General features: G+C 46.3%; 1 protein-coding gene across 1 annotated transcript in view; it reads right to left on the reverse strand.

The window, feature by feature from the left end:
• The window catches only part of LOC138510613 (coiled-coil domain-containing protein 17-like), a 377,034-nt gene that overhangs the window by 75,532 nt on the left and 283,294 nt on the right, over nucleotides 1-18,208 (reverse strand). Inside the window, exon 10 of the mRNA XM_069626398.1 lies at nucleotides 9,014-9,226. Within this exon, the coding sequence (XP_069482499.1) occupies nucleotides 9,014-9,226 (213 nt within the window). The remainder of the gene's footprint in view (nucleotides 1-9,013; nucleotides 9,227-18,208) is intronic.

Genomic DNA, 18,208 nt, shown 5'->3' on the forward strand with positions numbered 1-18,208 from the left:
CGTTGGCCTCAAGCCCTGGGATCATATCTCTCCAGCTCTGAAATCAATTCCCAGTGAATGCAAGGATTAAATTCAAAACCCTCTGCATTGTCCACAAGGCTTTCCGGGGCCTGGGTCCAAAATACCTTCAGCTATCCCTCCGCAAATACCTCCCATCTCGAGCACTCCACTCCTCTACCTCTAACTCCCTCAGGGTCAGTTGTTTCTCAAAGAAACAAGCTGGGGGTAGATCTCTGTCTTCGGCTGGGGCCTCCCTCTGGAACAGCCTCCCTGCAACTCTAATACCTGAGGAGAACCATCTCCGGTTCCGGAAGCACCTCAAGGCCTTCCTCTTTGCTTCTGCCTTTACCCCCCTTCTCCCCTGCTGACTCTACTCTCCCTCGGCACCATGCACCTGGCCACCCTCTTTCCTCTGGGCCCAGGTACCTGCTCCTCTTGCCACCCGCACGCACTGCCTCCGGGCTACCCCTTTCACTGGGGTCTGTATCTGTACCCATACAGCCCCCACCCCTTTGTTTTGTTCTTCCTGCACTTATCAGACCTACCCAGCCTGCTGCCTTAAACCCGGCACTGCCACTTGCTGGCTGCACTCCCTCTGTTTGTTGACTTTTTATTTATTAATTTATTCATTATCATTTATGTTTTTTTTCCTCCTTGCTCCGCACTCTCCTTTTGTTCCCCCTTCCATGCACTTCTCCCTCTCCCCCTCTACCATGTACTTGTGCGTTCTCAACGTCACTGGGCCTAGTAAGATTGTTGTTTTTGTTTCTCCTCTGTTCCCCTTCCTTTGCCTTGTCGCGCTCGGAAACACTTGTGTATGAGCGCGATAAAAATAAAATATCAATATCAAGGTCTACTCCTCCTTTGAATGCCTTGTCTGCAGGCTCTCTCTCTCACCTGTTGCCTCTATTACTCTGGCTACCTTCTATCAGCCGCCGGGCCAGTCCACCCTCTTCCTCTCTGAATGGGCTGACCTGGTCTCTTCTCTCCTCTCCTCCTCTTCCCAACTCCTCATCCTGGGGGATCTTAACATCCATCTTAATTCTCCTAACTCTTCAGGACCTTTCCAGAACCCTTTCTCTTTCCATTCTATCCTCTAGTCCAACGCACACTGCTGGCCACACCTTGGATGCTCTCATCACCACTCTCCTCTCTTCTCAATTGAAGCTCTCTTCTCCTTTGGCAATAGCACTCCCTACCCTACCTCCTGCCTTCAAGGTCATCTGACCCATGAAAAGAGTGACAGCGACAGCCTTTGCCTTCACCTATTCTCCTCGTTCTACTCCTGCGGCTGACTCCCACCCTGACACAGCCCTCTCCAACTATCATCGTTCCATCGCCAACATTCTTGACATTCTTGCCCCTGCCATGAGAGTGCGACTGAAGCCTGCCAAAAAGTGCAACTCTTGGTACGACTCTGATCTGGCTGCCCTTAAACGAAAGCGCAGAGCAGTGGAACGGAATTAGGGATCTTCAGGCGCACCCTGTGACAAACTGCAGAGGCAATATAGTCTCTGCATCTGCTCCAAGAAAAGAGTCTACATTCAAGCCTGCCTCTTCACAGCTTCTAATAATACGTCCAAACTCTTCAAAGTCCGCAAGGAACTGGCCAGCCCTACCGCAGCCGCATCCTCTACTATACCTAGCCAGGCCCTTTGCTTGGCCCTGGTCGCACATTTCACCACCAAAACACAGTACCTCCTGTCCTCTCTCTCTTCTGCTCCCCCTTATGCATCAACATCCCTTGGGTTCCCCTCGGCCGCCGCTACCCCTCCCCCTCTTATCTTCTCCCTCCCCCCTGTCTCACCTGATGAGATCTCTAGACAAGTCTGGTCTATAAAAGCCTCCTCCAAAACAGGTGGACCCTTGGCCCTCCAAAGCCATCGAGGACAATATTGACACTCTCGCTCCAGCCTTGGCCGACCTCTTCAACCTCTCGTTTTCCCCTCTCCTCTTAAGCACTCTCTTGTGCACCCTCTGCTAAAAAAAACCTTCCGCTGACCCATCCATTCTGGGAAACTATCGCTCGATCTCCATCACCCCTTTCCCGGGTAAACTCCTGGAGAAGCTGGCTATCACTCAACTTACCCTTCATACGGAATCTGTTGGTTGTCTCCATCACAATCAGTCTGGCTTTAGAGCATCCAGAGGCATGAAAACTGCTCGTCTGAACACCCGTGAAGTCTCAAATCTTGACTCCAACTCTCCTTCTGTCCTCATTCTTCTCGACCTCTCTTCTGCTTTCGATACGGTAAACCACAAATTCTAATCACCCGTCTCCATGATACCCTGGTCAGCACTGATGAGGCCCTGGCGTGGCTCGCCTCTTTTCTCTCCTCCCAGGTGGAACTTGGGCCCTTTTTCTCCTCTACCACTCTCTCTACTTGTGGTGTGCCCCAGAGATCTAACCTTTCCCCGTGGTTCTTCAATATCTACATGGCCCCCTTGGCCCACAGGATCTCTACCTTTACCTCTAACTTTCAGTGTTATGCAGATGACACACAGCTCTCTTTCACGCTACCCTCAGCCCCCTCCTCTTCCTCGCTCATCCCTGACTGTCTATCAGCAATTCAGGCTTGGTGTGCTGCTAACGATCTATGCCTGAATGCCAGTAAGACAGAGATCCTCCTCATTGGGACCCCTGCTCCTACATTCCCACTTTCTCACTGGCCTGCCTCCAGAGGCCCTGCGCCCTCACCTACCAATGAGGCAAAAAATCTTGGTGTTGTCTTCGACTCCATTCTCTCCTTCTCTTCTCACATCTCAGACATCTCCAAAAAGTTCAACTACCAAATGCACCTCCTCAGAGGTATTCTACCTTTTCTCACTTTCCCCCCAGAGTCTCATCACCTCGAGAGCACTGATTCTCTCTAGGCTGGATTATTGGAACAGCCTCTTTCCCAATCTTCCTATTTCCTATTTCTACTCTCCGTCCTCTACAACTCATCCAGAACAGAACCGCAAGACTTATCCTTGGTCTCAAGCCCTGGGACCGCATCTCTCCAGGTCTGAAACTCCTTCACTGGCTCCCTGTGGCGGCATGTATCAAGTTCAAGACCCTCTGCATAATTCACAAGGATTTCTGAGGTCAGGGCCTGCATTATCTACAACGCTCTCTTCCTAAATACTCTCCCTCTAGAGTCCTCTGCTCGTCGCCCTCCAACTCTCTGCAGGTGAAACGCTTTCACAAACAGAAATTTGTGGGTAGATCTTTATCCTCTGCAGGTGCCTCCCTCTGGAATAGCCTCCCTGCCACTATCCATCTTGAGCCAGAGAACCTTAAGTTCCAGAAACTCCTAAAGACCTTCCTTTTCTCTTCCTCCTTCTATCTCCCTCTGCCCTGCTAACCTCCTTTCTTTTCTCCCCACCCTCATTCTCCTCCCTAACTCTGTTAAATGTTTGCTGACTGGTTGCCTGGTTCACCTCCAGAGCCTACAGGTCCTCAGCTCCCCCACCAGTCGTTTGTACTTGCCACCGGGCCGCTGCACTTTGTTCAACATTACTGCACTTTCAGTTTACTCTCCTTGAGCGGGGCAACCTCTCTGCACTTAACCCAGGGCCCTGCTGGACATGACCCTTTGGTCCCCCCAAACCCCTGTCTTTGCACCACAGTCTGTACGTATGCATGACCTAAAAGCACTAGGACCAGTTAGTTCATCTGCCCTGGCTCTCCTGCCCCCACCGTTTTCCATCGCCCCCTCCTGAGCTTGGTCTCAACTGTACCACTTCATGCACTTGCACTTGGAGAAATGTTGTCAGGCCTAGTATGCTAGTTTTTCTTTTTAGATCATTCGGAATCTTCAATGCCTAAGAATTATTACTCTACTCCCTTGTTCCCTTCCCGCCTTGAAGTGCTTTGAAGCACTTCACCTGTGTATAAGCGCTATATATATATAAACAATAAATAAATCAAATAAATACATGAATACAAATTATCAAGTGGAGAGAACACATACCCAAACAGAACCAGAGGCTCTCTTTCAAACAGATAGGTTTTCAGCAATGTTTGGAAACTGGGTAAAGGTTTAGTCTCATGCAAAAATTGTGGGAGAGAGTTCCTAACACAAGGACCAAAAACAGAACCCCGCCTGTCTCCCCAGGTAGAGGTTCGAGAGGTGGGGATTGTCAATAGTCCCTATCTGTTTGATCGTGAGGTACAAGTTGGGCAATAGGATAAGATCTTAAAGCTCAAATACAGAGGAGCCACGCCATGAACACCTTTAAGAAAAAGACACAGAATCTTAAATTATATCTGCTGCTGTACCAGCAGCCAGTGTAAGGCTCTGCAGAACTCTGAAATAGAGGCCCTTTGGGATAGAGAAAAAAATCATGTGCACAGCTGAATTCTAGGCCAACTGAAGACGCTGAATTTGATATTTGGGGAGGCCACCCGGCAGAGCATTACAGTAATCCAGCTTCGAGTTTGTTAAGTCACCTACCACAATGGGGTGATCGTTCCCAGAGATGAGGGGCAATAAAGGTTTTAAGAGCCTAAGCTGAAAATACATGGACTTTAAAATGTGGTTCATATGTAAATGACAGCTCAGGCCAGCCTCCCATACACAACCCAGATTTTTTACAAACTGCGTATACCTGGTAGGCAACTCGAACAGGGCGGGACAAGGGATCCCAGATATAACTTTGGACAGTTTTATTTTTTGGGCCAAGAATAATATCCTCTGTCTTAGAGGGATTCAGTTGGAGTTTATTTTCCAGCATCCAGCATTTAATCATTTCGGCACACTTTAGCAAATGTTCCACTGCCTCTTATGGATGGCTTAAGCAAACATTAATTTGAGTATCATCTGCGTATGAATGATACTGTAATTTAAACTAGTCAAAAATATTGAGCAAGGAGCGAACATAAACATTAAACAGCAGAGGCGACAGGCATGAACCATGTGGCACTCCACAAGTAACTGGCAATTCATCAGCCACGTATTGGCCAACCTTAACTTGTTGTCGATGATCATTTAGAAATGACTCAAACCATTTGATTGCTTCTTTCGAAACGTGAGCCAGTGAGACAAGTCTGGATTTAAGTATGTTGAAGTGAACTGTGTCGATTCTGTGGACAAGTCAAGCATGACCAGCATGGTAAACTCACCGTTGCCCACAGCTTCGAGGAGATCATCCCAGACTGTCACTATGTCCATCGTGGTACCGTGACCTGGTCTTAAACTAGACTGGTAAATATCCAAGATTTTGTTGTCTTCCAATAAAGTCGGCAGCTGAGAAGTGACACCTTTCTCCGATATCTTTGAAGACCAAATAAGGCCAGCAATATGGCGATAATTTGACAACATTTTATGATCCAAAGACTGTTTCTTTAGAAATGGAGTAAGATAGGATTTCTTCAGGGCCGAGGGAACTTTTCCTTGGATTAGTAAGGCATTAACAAACCCGTGTAAGGTCTTGCTAAGCGCTTTTGCATGTTGTTTGGCTAAGTAGGCTGGGATGAGGTCATAGGTGTGATTTGTTGGCATAAGATTTTCGATCAATTTCTCAACAATTTCTTCAGTCACTGGTGAGAAATAGAATTCTGGTGTATTTTTCCTATGATCAATATCGTAGTCATCGTGATGGCTATTTTGCAAAGAAGCAGTCTGAGCCTCAATGTTTAGTCTAATCTTGGAAAAGAAAGAGTTAAAATCATTAACCATGATCTGGGAGGCTGGTAGGCCGACATTTACACACCCAGGATTAGAGAAATTTGGAATGACTAAGAATAGGGCTTTTGGTCGATTATCTGCTTGTTCTATCTGTTTTTGAAGGCATTGGGACTTTGCCAGTAAGATTTCTTCTTTATAAGTCTTTAAGGCAAGCTTTGTGCCGGCATGATCTTCTTCTGTCTGTGACCCTAAGTCATATTTTTTCCTTTTCCCGATACTGACCCTTTAAAATTCTTAATTTTTCACTATATCATGTATTGTTCTTTTTCTGTGTACTTTTCACTATTTTTTAGGGGGGCTATGGTATCACAATTCGCTGTTAGCTGGTGCATACGTTTTTTCATAATAATCAGTACACACAGAGGGCCTTATTACAACTCCGATGGTAGCCCTGCCGGTAAAAACGGCAAGCTGCCGCTGGAGTTGTGTTTTTTTTTCCGATGCCTGGCTTTAGGGAATAACCAGGGAATTACAGCCCCGGTGGTCTGTGAAGCCAGGCGTCGGAAAATGTAACTCCCCATTCCCATTCGAGTCCCATAGGACTCAATGGGAATGGGGAGGATGGTAGCACCGGCACCCTTCATAAAGGTGCCGGTGCTATCGTCAAAGTCTGTGAGCGGGTGCCGTTGCGGCCCGCAAACTTGTACTCTGCCGGTCCGGTAACAAGCCTACAGACACCGTTGTTACCAGCCCAGCAGGGTCGTAATGTGTCCCAGAATCTTTTCCTGCCAGCGGTAATTTATTTAACAGCTTGATATCTTATAACAATCTTATTAAAAAAGAATCAGTTGACATGAATCGTTGAGTGTTATATGATAAGTACAGGCCAACACCTGAGAAACCTCGTCCCATTTCAGAGGGTGAAAACTTTGCAAACAGAGGCTTTTTTTTTAATAAAGAATGGTGAACTCCCCTCCTTTATGTTGTTCTCTATTGAGCCTCACTTTCAGGCACTAGAGAAGAAAAAGATGACACACAGGAGTCTGTGAATCATTATGCTGTTATAAGAAAAAGGTCTGAATCATTATCCTGGATATACTCATAAATGGCTATAGCATTTTTGATGGTTGATATAGCATTGATCAATGCCATCTTTAGCATAGGCACGGTGGTAGGAGAAGGGTTAGTCCTAGTGTGATCAAGTGATGTGTGCAGACCTGATTGTATTCAATGCACTAAGAGAAATATTCCTTTGGTGTAGGTCCTTAAGTGACAACAAAGTATCTCTGGGGTATATTTTCCTCATTGTAGCAATAGTCGAGCCAGATCCAGGTCAGTCACTATGCTATTATGGGTACACCGGGAAAACCATTGGAAGCGAAAGGTAATGAACTCACCAATGAATTCAGACGGTCAGAGTAACGAGCTGTACTACCGTACACCGTGAACCGGCATAGATTGGCTGGTCCCTCTCACGCCAGCTCTCTCGTGCTAAATTGCAAATACGTAGTGCCCTAAGGACTACACTCCTGCTGGGAGTTGTACTTCTGCCCTATGTCGTGCCTTGAAGAAAGCAACAATTTAAACCCAGAACGCGCTGAGAGCGTGGAAGCAATTAGGCTCACTAAGAATGAAGAGCTGAAAGTTATCTTCACAGTCCTTCAGGTCTTTGAAGGGGCACTGTTCAAGCAAATAAGTATGCAATAGCCTTAGTTTTAACTTTCAAAGCACATAACATACCGTAACATACCAGAAGGGTACCGGACTGTCCCTGAATACAGAAACAAAGACATCTGGCTCTTCTCCCCATACCTATCCTCTTTCTTGCACATCCACCTCTGCCTTTTCACAGTCTTATGAACTCAGCCTGCATAGGTAGGCCAGAAACCAGGCTAAGTTTTCTCACTATAGATGGCTATCTACTGCAACTCCCAAATAAGACACCACTCTGTCTCACTGTGAATTAAAATAAAGTCTAGCATGGCATGACATAGAACATACTCTTAGTAATAACCTTTCTTACTAATTTGACAACAACATTCTCCATTCTGTGCTCTCGGGGCAGGAACAAGGGCATTCTGACCGCAAGATCTTCAGAAACGTGGTCAACTGATCCATAACAACCCCCCCTACCCTTTGTTCTCCAAATACATTAAACTTTCACACAGTTTATTGGCTGGTCCACTCTTGGTCTTCAGGATTATCCGCTGATGCCACACACAAAGAAACAGGAACAGGAAGCAGGGGGAGCAACATACGCTTAGGACTCAAACCTTATACCCCAATCAGTCGGAAGGTGCAGGGAGGTGCAGGAGTGCCCCCTATGCACATTCAGACCTGCACCCCCAATTAGCCATGCAAGGCTGGGGGCGCAAAATGGCCTCAGCCTTGCATGGTCTGTTGGACATGCCTGTTGTAGAACAGCAGCTGTCAAAGGAGAACCCTTTGACAGTTAAATCGAGCCCAGGAGTGCTCCCGTAGATGCAAAAGGAGAACTCAGTGTTTCCACTGGGTTGCCTTGGCTCATCCAGAATGGGTGGCGAGTCTGTGCCCCATTTCCCGATATGGACAAGCTGCCACAGTGAAATTACTATTGCAGAGTACAGTTCTTGGAACAAAGTACAGATACTGCAGGGTCAAACAGTCTACACAATTTACCTCAGTGACTTCAGCACTTCTTGAGCCCATCGCACAACCAGACATCACATAATATTAGCTACCTATGGGCCTCACATAGTTAGCCTGATTCCAGATATCCGTGTAATGTACTTCCTTTCAGCAATCCAGAATTATGGTCCATTTTATCATATCCACACTCCACTCAAGCTATCACAGACATTGTTCAATGACCTGCCATATGACCCTGTGCTATTCTCTGTTGCTCTTGCACCTGCTTTCCCTTCCTATTATCATACTCGTACTAATTCTCCTCCAGGGACTAATGTCTGAACATCCCAGACATGGGCACAATGTGCAAAATCCCAAACAAAGCATGTGCTCGGAGACATCTACAGTGATTATGGCGCAGTACAAAAGCAGATTAACACAACATAACACATTGGAGCATTTCAAGTGCCATTGGGGAAACAGTACAAGGCTCTCTGGTCCGGGAGTGGGCCAGAGTACATGCACACCAATGTTCAATGAATATTATGCTAAATTATAATTTGAACAACACTGAACATATTTACATAATTAAGTGGAAGTGGACAGCACTGGTGAGTGTGTAGTGCCTGCGGAAATAAGCATGAGAATGAACATTTTCTGTAAAGCACACGCATATTTTTTCTTAAATACTTTGAACTAAATTGTCCCATTCTTGATAGAAAAACAATTAGTGTTCTGTATCGTGTCTGGACGTATTATCATTAAATGTGTTTTTATGCAAATTAAACAAATACCTCGGCACGGACTGCTTAGTTGCGAGGATGGCTGCGTTCCGCCTCTTGTTCTCAGGAAAAGCGGCCATGTTTCCCATTTCACAGTAAACAGGTGGAAGGGGCGAGGGACTTCCCATCTCCAGTCCACCGCTGTACAGACCAACCACCAGTCGGCAAACGTGGTAGGAGGGGTCAAGGCCCAGAAGGAAGTCATAGAACACCACAAAGCCAGCACTAGGAGGAGAAAGAAAACAATGTGCATGTATTAAGTGTGTGGGCACAGCCTATTTGTGAAAGAGCTCGCCTTGCAGTTTCACCTTCAAAAACTGAACATTAATGATGCATCACAAAGACGTGGACTATTCAGACCAGATACTTGGTGCGAATTTTGGTTGGTGAATTTCTCACTCCTCTGAGTCCCTGTACTGTCAGGAACATCAGAAATCTAATCATTTCTATATGTGGGGTTCTTTGCAAACCCTGCATCATGTCAAAAGCATCTATTTTGGAGGGTCAAACACTTGACAAGACCCCTTCCTTAACATCAGGCTCCTGACACAGATTCTGGGGTGTGATTGCCATAGCTTGATATTTATAATGATGCACACTCAATACAAAACAAAGCATAGCTGATTCTTCTAGCACTGGCTGCATCCTAGTAGTAGTAAATACTACAAATTTATTTAAAGATATACAAAAGATATGCAAAATACTACGTTCAGGTTTTTTTTTAACATACTTGCATACATTTCTTAAATATTGCTCCCGCTTTAATGCTTCTTCAGAGGCAGAAATAAGTGGCCAATGCATTTAATATCTGCCCGGTCCTTCATCAGGAGAACGTGCGCCTGACATGAAACAAAGCCAAGAGACCCGAAGAGTTCTCTTGTCTTTTCAACTAACAGTGCTCGATAAACGTAGCAAGCAACCCAGATGTAGGGAGAGATAGAGGCTCTGCAGCAGCGCAGGACTGGCAACATTTGGCCTGGGGGGGCAAGTTCACTTTTCTGGCCCATAGTGCAATGGCCCAAGCCCACAATGAATCAGCCCCAACTTCCAGAACAAGTAATACTCAATACCATACCCCCCCCCTCCCACACATTCTCAAATATATGTAATAGACATTATTGACCTTACTTTTCTTTTATGAAACATATTTTTCAGGTATGTTTGTGGTTTCTAAGAGTCCCAGACCCCTGTAAATGTTCCCACTTACTAAACAGTAACATTATTTCACCAGAATAATATAATTGGTGAAATGTGAAAGCTGGGATTTGAGCCCAGTTTTCATTGTGTTGCGGTTTGTAATTCAACAGCAGGCTACATCTCCTCCCATTAGTAGCTGCCTGCCTTTTATAGCCTTCTTATCCCCCCCGATACACCCTTCTTTTTTCTTAGCACTTACTCTCATCATTTGTCCCTCGACCTCTGATAATGGCTTGTCTGTCCCCCAACTTCACTCCTGTTTTCTCCTCCCACTCCCTTCCCATTAGTACCTACAATAGTCGCTGACTGTTACAGGTAGACACTTGTTCTGTTCCTCTCCTACCTTTTCTCGTCACTCCCCCCTTCCCCTCTCACATCCCCCTCCTCTTGTCACTCATGCACTGCAACAATTGTCATCAGGCATAGTAATGTTACCGCTAGTCTTTTCTCCCTTCCTCCCTCCCCTCCTCTGCCTTATTGTTCCCTGCACTTGTACTATCTGATGATATGATCTTTTTTTTCACATTCTGATTTGTTTCAAGGACCTGTAAGAATGTAACTGCAATCTCCCATGTTCCCTCCCTCCTTGAAGCGCTTTGAAACACATTGTGTATAGGCGCTATACAAATAAACAATCAATCAATCCCAACCCATCTTTACTTTTAGAACAATGTAAAGAGGTGGCAAAGCTAGAGAATTAACTGGCAGAGCAGAGCCATTGATAAGCCAGGGAGTCTGGATTTGCTCTCAGAGTCATAAATTAGCGGGCCTGGCAAAATACCCACACCTGTCTTCCTCCCTCTCCAGACCACAACACAACACCCATACCTATACCGTGTGTACCCCCCACAATATAAGACCCTCACTTGATATCCTGCCTCCTCACCAGTATGCTTGACATACACGGATAAAATGATAATTATTTCTAGATTATAAACCCATATGAGTGAGGCTTTCTTTATAGATAGTTAAGGAAAATAATGCACAGTGATGGAATGTGATTTGTTCAGGATCACATAATGTATGAAGTGTGGAAGGTGGTGATTTGAGCCCTGTCCTCCTGGTGGCAAAGCTTCCAATTAAAAAAACAGGGGCGACTCCATCGTCCCCTATTCCATCTTCAATGTTAGAATGCTTACTGCAAAGTTATTATTCCATGGCTAAACCAGTACACTGTTCAATAAATCTGGTTTTCAAAGCACCAAAGTATCTACAAGAGGAAACCTATTCATCGACTGTTTCTGGAGGCAAATACATCTGAGAAACAGACTAAGATCATGTTTATAATGAAAATTTACTGTAATCATAATCCTAGTTTACACAATTGTGTGTACTTTCAAATCACCAACTCACATGATAAAGCAACCTCAAATAATTATCCTCTTGTGTTCTTGCATTGCATCACATTCTAAATGGCCCCCTCTTTCTTACAATCAACTTTCAGACCACCATTCCCCTTTTGCTCCCTTACCTTGCACACACCTCCTTCGCTTACCCATATTTGTCAGCCACCAATTCCTTGCCACTCACTCTCTTTAATTTCCCATCACACCAAGCCCATTCCTTGCCTCTCACCCCCTTTCATTACCCTGGCTCACAGTTAGACAGTAGACCACTTTGATTTGCCAGTCAGCCTCTTCCAGACACGACAAAATGCCACGGTCGGTGTCTTGCCGGTAAACGTGCCTATGGGGTCTGCGCTTGTACAATGCAGAGCGAAAAACGACAAGAGGATGTGTTTTTAGTACTGCCAGGGTGCACTTTCTTGGAAAGTCAGCTGCATATTTCTACTTACGGAAGCAGAGAGAACTGCAAGGGGAATACACCTTGGGCCTGGTGTTTGAGAGGAAGAAAGAGTGGCCTGCTATATTTGTGTGTTTTCATATAAGGTGGAGTGTGTGTATGTTTTTGTGCTGCAGTGTATTTGTGGTAGTGTAAAGTATAAGTGGAAATATGTATCTGTGTTCATGTGACTTAGGCGGTCATTCAGTGTTGTGTGGTAACAATAAAATCATCAGAATTTGTCAAATACTATTGTTTTTACCATCCACCCAAATCACGGTTTGACCAAATACCATTGGTGGTGTTCCATGGGAATACCGACAGTGGTATTTTCGGTATACTTTTTGCAGAAAATCCACCTATTTTTACATCCACCTTGAAGGTGGAGGTAAGAAATCCAAACTGACCCCAAATGTTTTAATCTTTTTTTTACTGTACAGAACGGAAACACATGTGCCTCCCTTCACTGGCGTAACAGGGGCCCCCGCAGCCCCCGCGGTGCGGGGGGGCCCGCGGTGTGGGGGGCCCCACCAGCACATGGCTGGGAGGGGGCCCCAGTAAAAAAAAAAAAAATATATATATTTTTTTCTAAAAAAAAAAAAAAGTTTCTTTTGAAATTCACTCTGCATTCATAAAGAACATTTCTGTAACAGAAATAATTTCTTTATGAAGGCAGAGTGACTACAAAAAGAAACTTTCTTTTTGAAGTCTTAGGGCCCCCGTACTCCATGACATGGAAGACCCTAGGATGGAGGCCTCCATGTCATGGGGTGGGGGGGGGGTGGGGAACCCTATGCCTTCAAAAAGAAATTGTTTGTTTTTGAAGCCACTCAGCCATCATAAAGAAATTATTTTGATTATGGTTCGGTCCTTAACTGAAATAATTTCTTAATGAAGTTATAGTGACTTAAAAAAGAAACAATGGGGCGCATTCTGACCATGCCGGTCCGGAAACAACGGTGCTGGTAAGCTTACAGGCACTGTTTTTTCCGGACCGGCATATTACAGGTCTGCCTGGTGGGGCTGCCGTGCCCGACAGGTCTGACCCTGCCAGACACAGCAGCCACGGTAGGCAGACCTGTCACGGAAGCACCGGCACCGTTAACAAAGGTGCAGGTGCTTCTGTGTCCCCATTCCCGTGGAGTCTGGGGTTTAACGAAATTACCGGCACCTGATTTCCCAGCCGCCGGACTTGAAATAGCACGGTGGCACCGGGAAGTCAGGCCATAGTAATTTTTTATGGGTCTGGCGGCAACCCGCCGGTAGCACCGGCACGGTTACCGCTGGACCCGTAATGAGCCCCAATTTCTTTTTTAAGTAATAGGGCCCCCCCCTCAACTCCATGAGGTGTGCGTGTATGAATCTATGGTGAAAGGGTGCACACTCAAATGTATAGCCGGCTGCCTGTGTGTGTATGGTGAAAGGGTGCACACTTAAATGTATGGGTGGCTGTGGGGGTGTGCCTGCATGGTGAAAGGGTGCACACATAAATGTATAGGTGGCTACCTGTGTGAGTGTATGGTGAAAGGGTGCACACTTAAATGTGTGGATGACTGGGTGTGTATAAGGTGAATGGTGTGTGTGCTTGTGTACAGGGGCACAAGAAAACCTTCATTTCGGGGGGGCTAACCCTTCAAATGTTGGGAGAGGCGCTAACTTCACATGCGGTGGGGAGGGGAAACTTATTTGTGTGGGCACATCCAAATTATTTACGCATTTTAATGAGACTATTCTAGTGCAGATTCAATGTTACAAGCAGTTAGCTCCCTCCTATAAGTCTCCTGTTCCCTCTCTACCCTTCCAATCACTCCCCTGGCATGCAAGTACTAAACCCACATCACGATTTCAATCGCCTAAACAATGTGGAATTTGAATGCAGGTACTAACAGTGAAATGCTTTACGTTGGTAATTGCTGGGTTCTTGTTAACAGCAAAAACCAGGTGCCGTTTAAAATCTGTGACCTGTTCGGTCTGGCAACTGCTCTAAAGGTTAGCCAAGTTGAGTCAATATAGCCCAAAATGTCAGGGGGGGGTAGTGCTGAAGCCCAGTCAACTCAATGGTGTTGCGCTACTACTTGTGTTTAATGCCTTGCTTACTCCTAGCCCTATTCTTCCTCGTCCCAGTACTTATATACGAGGCAGTACGTGTGTTCGAGGCACTCTGCCTCATACAAAAGTACTGGGAAGAGGTAGAGGTACATGGAGGTAATGCCTGATTTAGCTACCTGTAATCTTCATCACTCCTAGTCCCACTGTTCCTCATCCCAGTACTTACCTATGAGGCAAGGAGCCTCATACGAAAGCTCTGGGACAAGGAAGAGGGACGCAGAGGTAATTCTGGGCCAAGGAGCTGATTGTGGAGGTTGGGGTGGTGGGTGGGAGGGAGAGTGGATGTGTGGGGGGGCAGGATTGTGTGATAAATCATAATGGTTGTCCATGTCCAGGCTAAGCAGGCATGATATGTGGTATTAGTGGCTAGAGAGGCATTTTGATTTAGCCAGTCTAGTCATTCCTCAGTTTGGTATGACTTTCTTTTAACTGGACATTTCTGATAAAGTAGTCCTGCTAACTTTAATTACCTGGCTAGATTGGCATTTGGGTGCTGCCAGTCTAGCCATTTCTTACTGCGGCATTGTATATTTTTCTGGGCATCTGTGATAAAATGATATGATGTGATTGAAGTCATTTATAATGCGCCTGTACACAAGTGTACACAAGGGAGGGATGATAGAGGGAGGACAAGACAAACAATCTCACTAGGCCTTGTGTCATTGTGAGAACGAGAAGTGCAAGGGAAAAGGGAGCAGGGAAGTGCAAGTGAGAGGGGAGGGGAAAACAGGGCAGCATGGTCTCAGTAAGTGCAGCCAGGGCAGAGCAGCTATTGGTTGTGCAAGGAGAACAATGGACTGCAGGGTTACAGTTACAGCCCCTAAGTGCATGGTAGGTCTGGAGGCAGTGCAAGGGTGACCAATCAAGAAAGAGCCTGGACTCAGAGAGACTCTGAGGGTAGCCAAGCAGCCAGTCAGTACAGCAGACATGTAGGTCAGGTAGGTCAGCAGGGGGGGGAGAGAGAGCGAAAGCAGCAGAGAAGAGGAAAGCTTTTAGCTGCTTCCGAAACTTCAGGTTGTCCGCCTCAAGTTTGAGAGGGGCAGGGAGGCCATTCCAGTTGGAGGCACCAGCAGAGGAGAGAGGTCTACCCCCACTCTCTGCCTGGAGAAATGTCTAAGCCTTAGAGAGTTGGAGGTAGCTGAGTGAAGGGTTAGAGAAAGAAGGTTTTTTTGGAAGAGGACATTGGATTTAGTGTTGGCACTGGCCCCAGAAAGCCTTGTGGGCAATGCAAAGGTTCTTGAACTTGATCCTTGCAGCCAGTGGAGAGATTTCAGGGCTGGAGAAATACAATCCCAGGGCTTGAGGCCAAGGCTAAGTCTTGCAGTCCTGTTCTGGATTATTTGCATATGAAGGAGACTAGAGGAAGACAGATTGAGAAAGTGTCTGTTGCAGTAGTCCAGCTTAGAGACAGTGAGCTTCTGGTGGAGAGTGAGAAAGGGAAGAGTCCCTTTGAGGAGGAGCAGCTGGTAGTGGGACTTCTTGGTGATGTCCGAGATGTTAGGAGAGAAAGAAAGTGTGGCGTTGAAGATGGCACCAAGGTTGTTTGCCTCGCAGGAAGGCAAAGGAAGAGGGCCCAAGGTGGTCTGCTATAGTGAGAGAGGAAACACAGTGGCAAGGGTCCCAATGAGAAGGATCTCTGTCTTACTGGCATTAAGGCAGAGATTGTTGGAGGCGCACCAATCCTGAATCGTGGATAGACAGTCAGGAATGAGCAAGAGAGGAGAGGAGGATGAGGGGAGCCTGAAGGAAAGCTGAGTCATCCGCACAACACTGAACGTTAGAGGATAAGGTAGAGATCAGGGAGGCCAAAGTGGCCAAGTAGAGGTTGAAAAACCAGCGTGAGAGGATAGAGCCCTGGGGAATGCCACAGGTAGAGTGAGGTGGCGGAGAGAATGGGACCATGATCGACCTGGTAGCGGAGTGGCGGTCCAAGTGGAAGTAGGTCAGTCACTCTAGGGTCTGATCTGTGATGCCCAGGTTCTCACAGAGTCGATTGATCAGGATGGCGATGTTGACCCTGTCGAAAGCAGAGGAAAGATGAAGGATGAGAATAGAAGGAATGCTGGAATCAAGGTTAGAGAGAAGCACAGATGTTAAGGAGAGCAGTTTCCATGCCTCTGGCAGCTCTGAAGCCAGACTGATGGTCATGGAGACAACCAACAGATTCAGTGTGGAGAGTAAGCTGGGAGATGGCAAGCTTTTCCAAGAGTTTGCTCAGGAAAGGTGGAGATTGAGCGATAGTTTTCCAGCAGGTAGGATCAGCAGACTGCTTCTTGAGGAGTGGGTGCACAAGGGAGTGCTCAAAGGGAGAGGGGAACATTGCAGTGGCGAAAGAGTGATTACAGAAATCGGTCAAGGCTGGAGCGAGGGTGCCAATATGGGCTTTGATGGTTCTGGAGGAGCAGCGGAGCACCTGTTTGGACGACACTTTCATAGATCAGACTTGTCTAGAAACCTCGTCAGGTGTTGTCAGAGAGAAAGAGGAAAAAGGAGGAGGAGAGAAGAGATGGCCAAAATGGGCCGAGAGAGGAAGAGCACATAGAGGACAGGATGTCCTGAGATTTAGCAGAGAAATGAGAGGCCAGAGCTGTACAGAGGCCATGGGAGGGAACAGAAGAGGTATAGACCACAACAGGATTGACCAGTTCCTTGCAGATTTTAAAGAGTTTGGCCGTGTTGTTCGAGGCCATGGAGACACATGCTTTATTGTGTGCTCTCTTCTTGATGAGTGTTATTGCTTTGACTGGCATTTTGCTGAAAACAGTCTAGGTATGTCTAAATGTGGCCTGGCATTCTGTACTATAATGTTATTACGGGTTTACACTGGTCTACATTGTGCAGCCAGTTGGAAGCATTAATGTTCCTGTGCACTGTTGGTGACTTGCATGTATTGGATTGTGTTACCCTACAAAACAATTGCAAACACTCTGGCTTTATAGCCAATTTATCTCAGAAAGTGTGCTGTATATTGCATTAAAACACATATTTATATCTTTTTCCTAGTGCAGTGTGCGGCATACCCCTTCAGCAGCACGTTCATGCGTATTGTGCAAGCGTGACAGTCTAGGCCGGCCCAGAGTGTGGCGCAACCCGTGATTTGTTGCCGAGTTGGGGGGCCCCCTCAGCATGGCTCGCAGGGGGGCCCCCACATTTTGTGTTACGCCACTGCCTCCCTTCAATAGAGTAGAACATGTTTTTCCCAATGAGTGGGTAAAAAGGTGGGCAGCTCTGATTGCCTCCTCTCCCCACCCTGCCAATACAATGCATAAAAGGGCCAGAATGTATAAAGAAAATCAACAGTAGTGTTAAGAGCAACTACTGTACGTAATTCATTTCTCATTTCACATTGATGCAGAAAATGGCTGAAAACAATATTAAAAATACCTTTGTACATTACCCTCTCTTCTGGTGTTAAACTTTGTGTAGGGTGAGTTTTCAGAAATGTCTCCGGCGGACCTGGTAACCTTTTTCAGCATTATTTAACAATCCGCCCCTACTCTGAATGACCCCCTTAGTTTGTAGCCTTCTAATTTTTAATACTTGAATATTACATCTATATGTATAATATGATATGCTATGTTATTTATATCGCGCTCTTACATAGGTGTTTCAGAGCACGACCAGGCAAAGGGAGGGGAACAGGGGAGAAAACAAAAACAACGATCTTACTAGGCCCAGTGACATTGAGAACGCGCAAGTGCATGGGGAAGGGAAAAAGGGGGAAAGTGCATGGGGATGGGAAAAAGGGGGAAAGTGCAGAGCATAGGAGAGAAACAAACTAAATAGTAAGTCATAAATAATTAAATAGAGTGTTAGCAGTGGTAGTGCCGCCTGTAAGAGGCAAAGGTGCTAGGTTAGTCAGATAGGGAGTATCTGATAAGTGCAGAAGAAGAGTGGGTGGGGAACCGTGTGGGTACAGACACAGGCCCCAGTGCAAGGGGTGGCCCGGAGGCAGTGCAGGGGGATGGCAGGGTGAGCAGGTACCTGGGCCCAAAGGGCAGAAGGTGGCCAGGTGCAAAGTGCCGAGGGAAAAAGGCAGATCAGCAGGGGAGAAGCGGGACAAAGGCAGAAGCAAAGAGGAAGGTCTTGAGGAGCCTCCAGAACCGTAGATGGTTCTCC

The sequence above is a fragment of the Ambystoma mexicanum genome, chromosome 6p (genome assembly GCF_040938575.1).
Source record: "Ambystoma mexicanum isolate Mex_15411 chromosome 6p, UKY_AmexF1_1, whole genome shotgun sequence".
Classification (NCBI taxonomy): Eukaryota; Metazoa; Chordata; class Amphibia; order Caudata; family Ambystomatidae; genus Ambystoma; species Ambystoma mexicanum.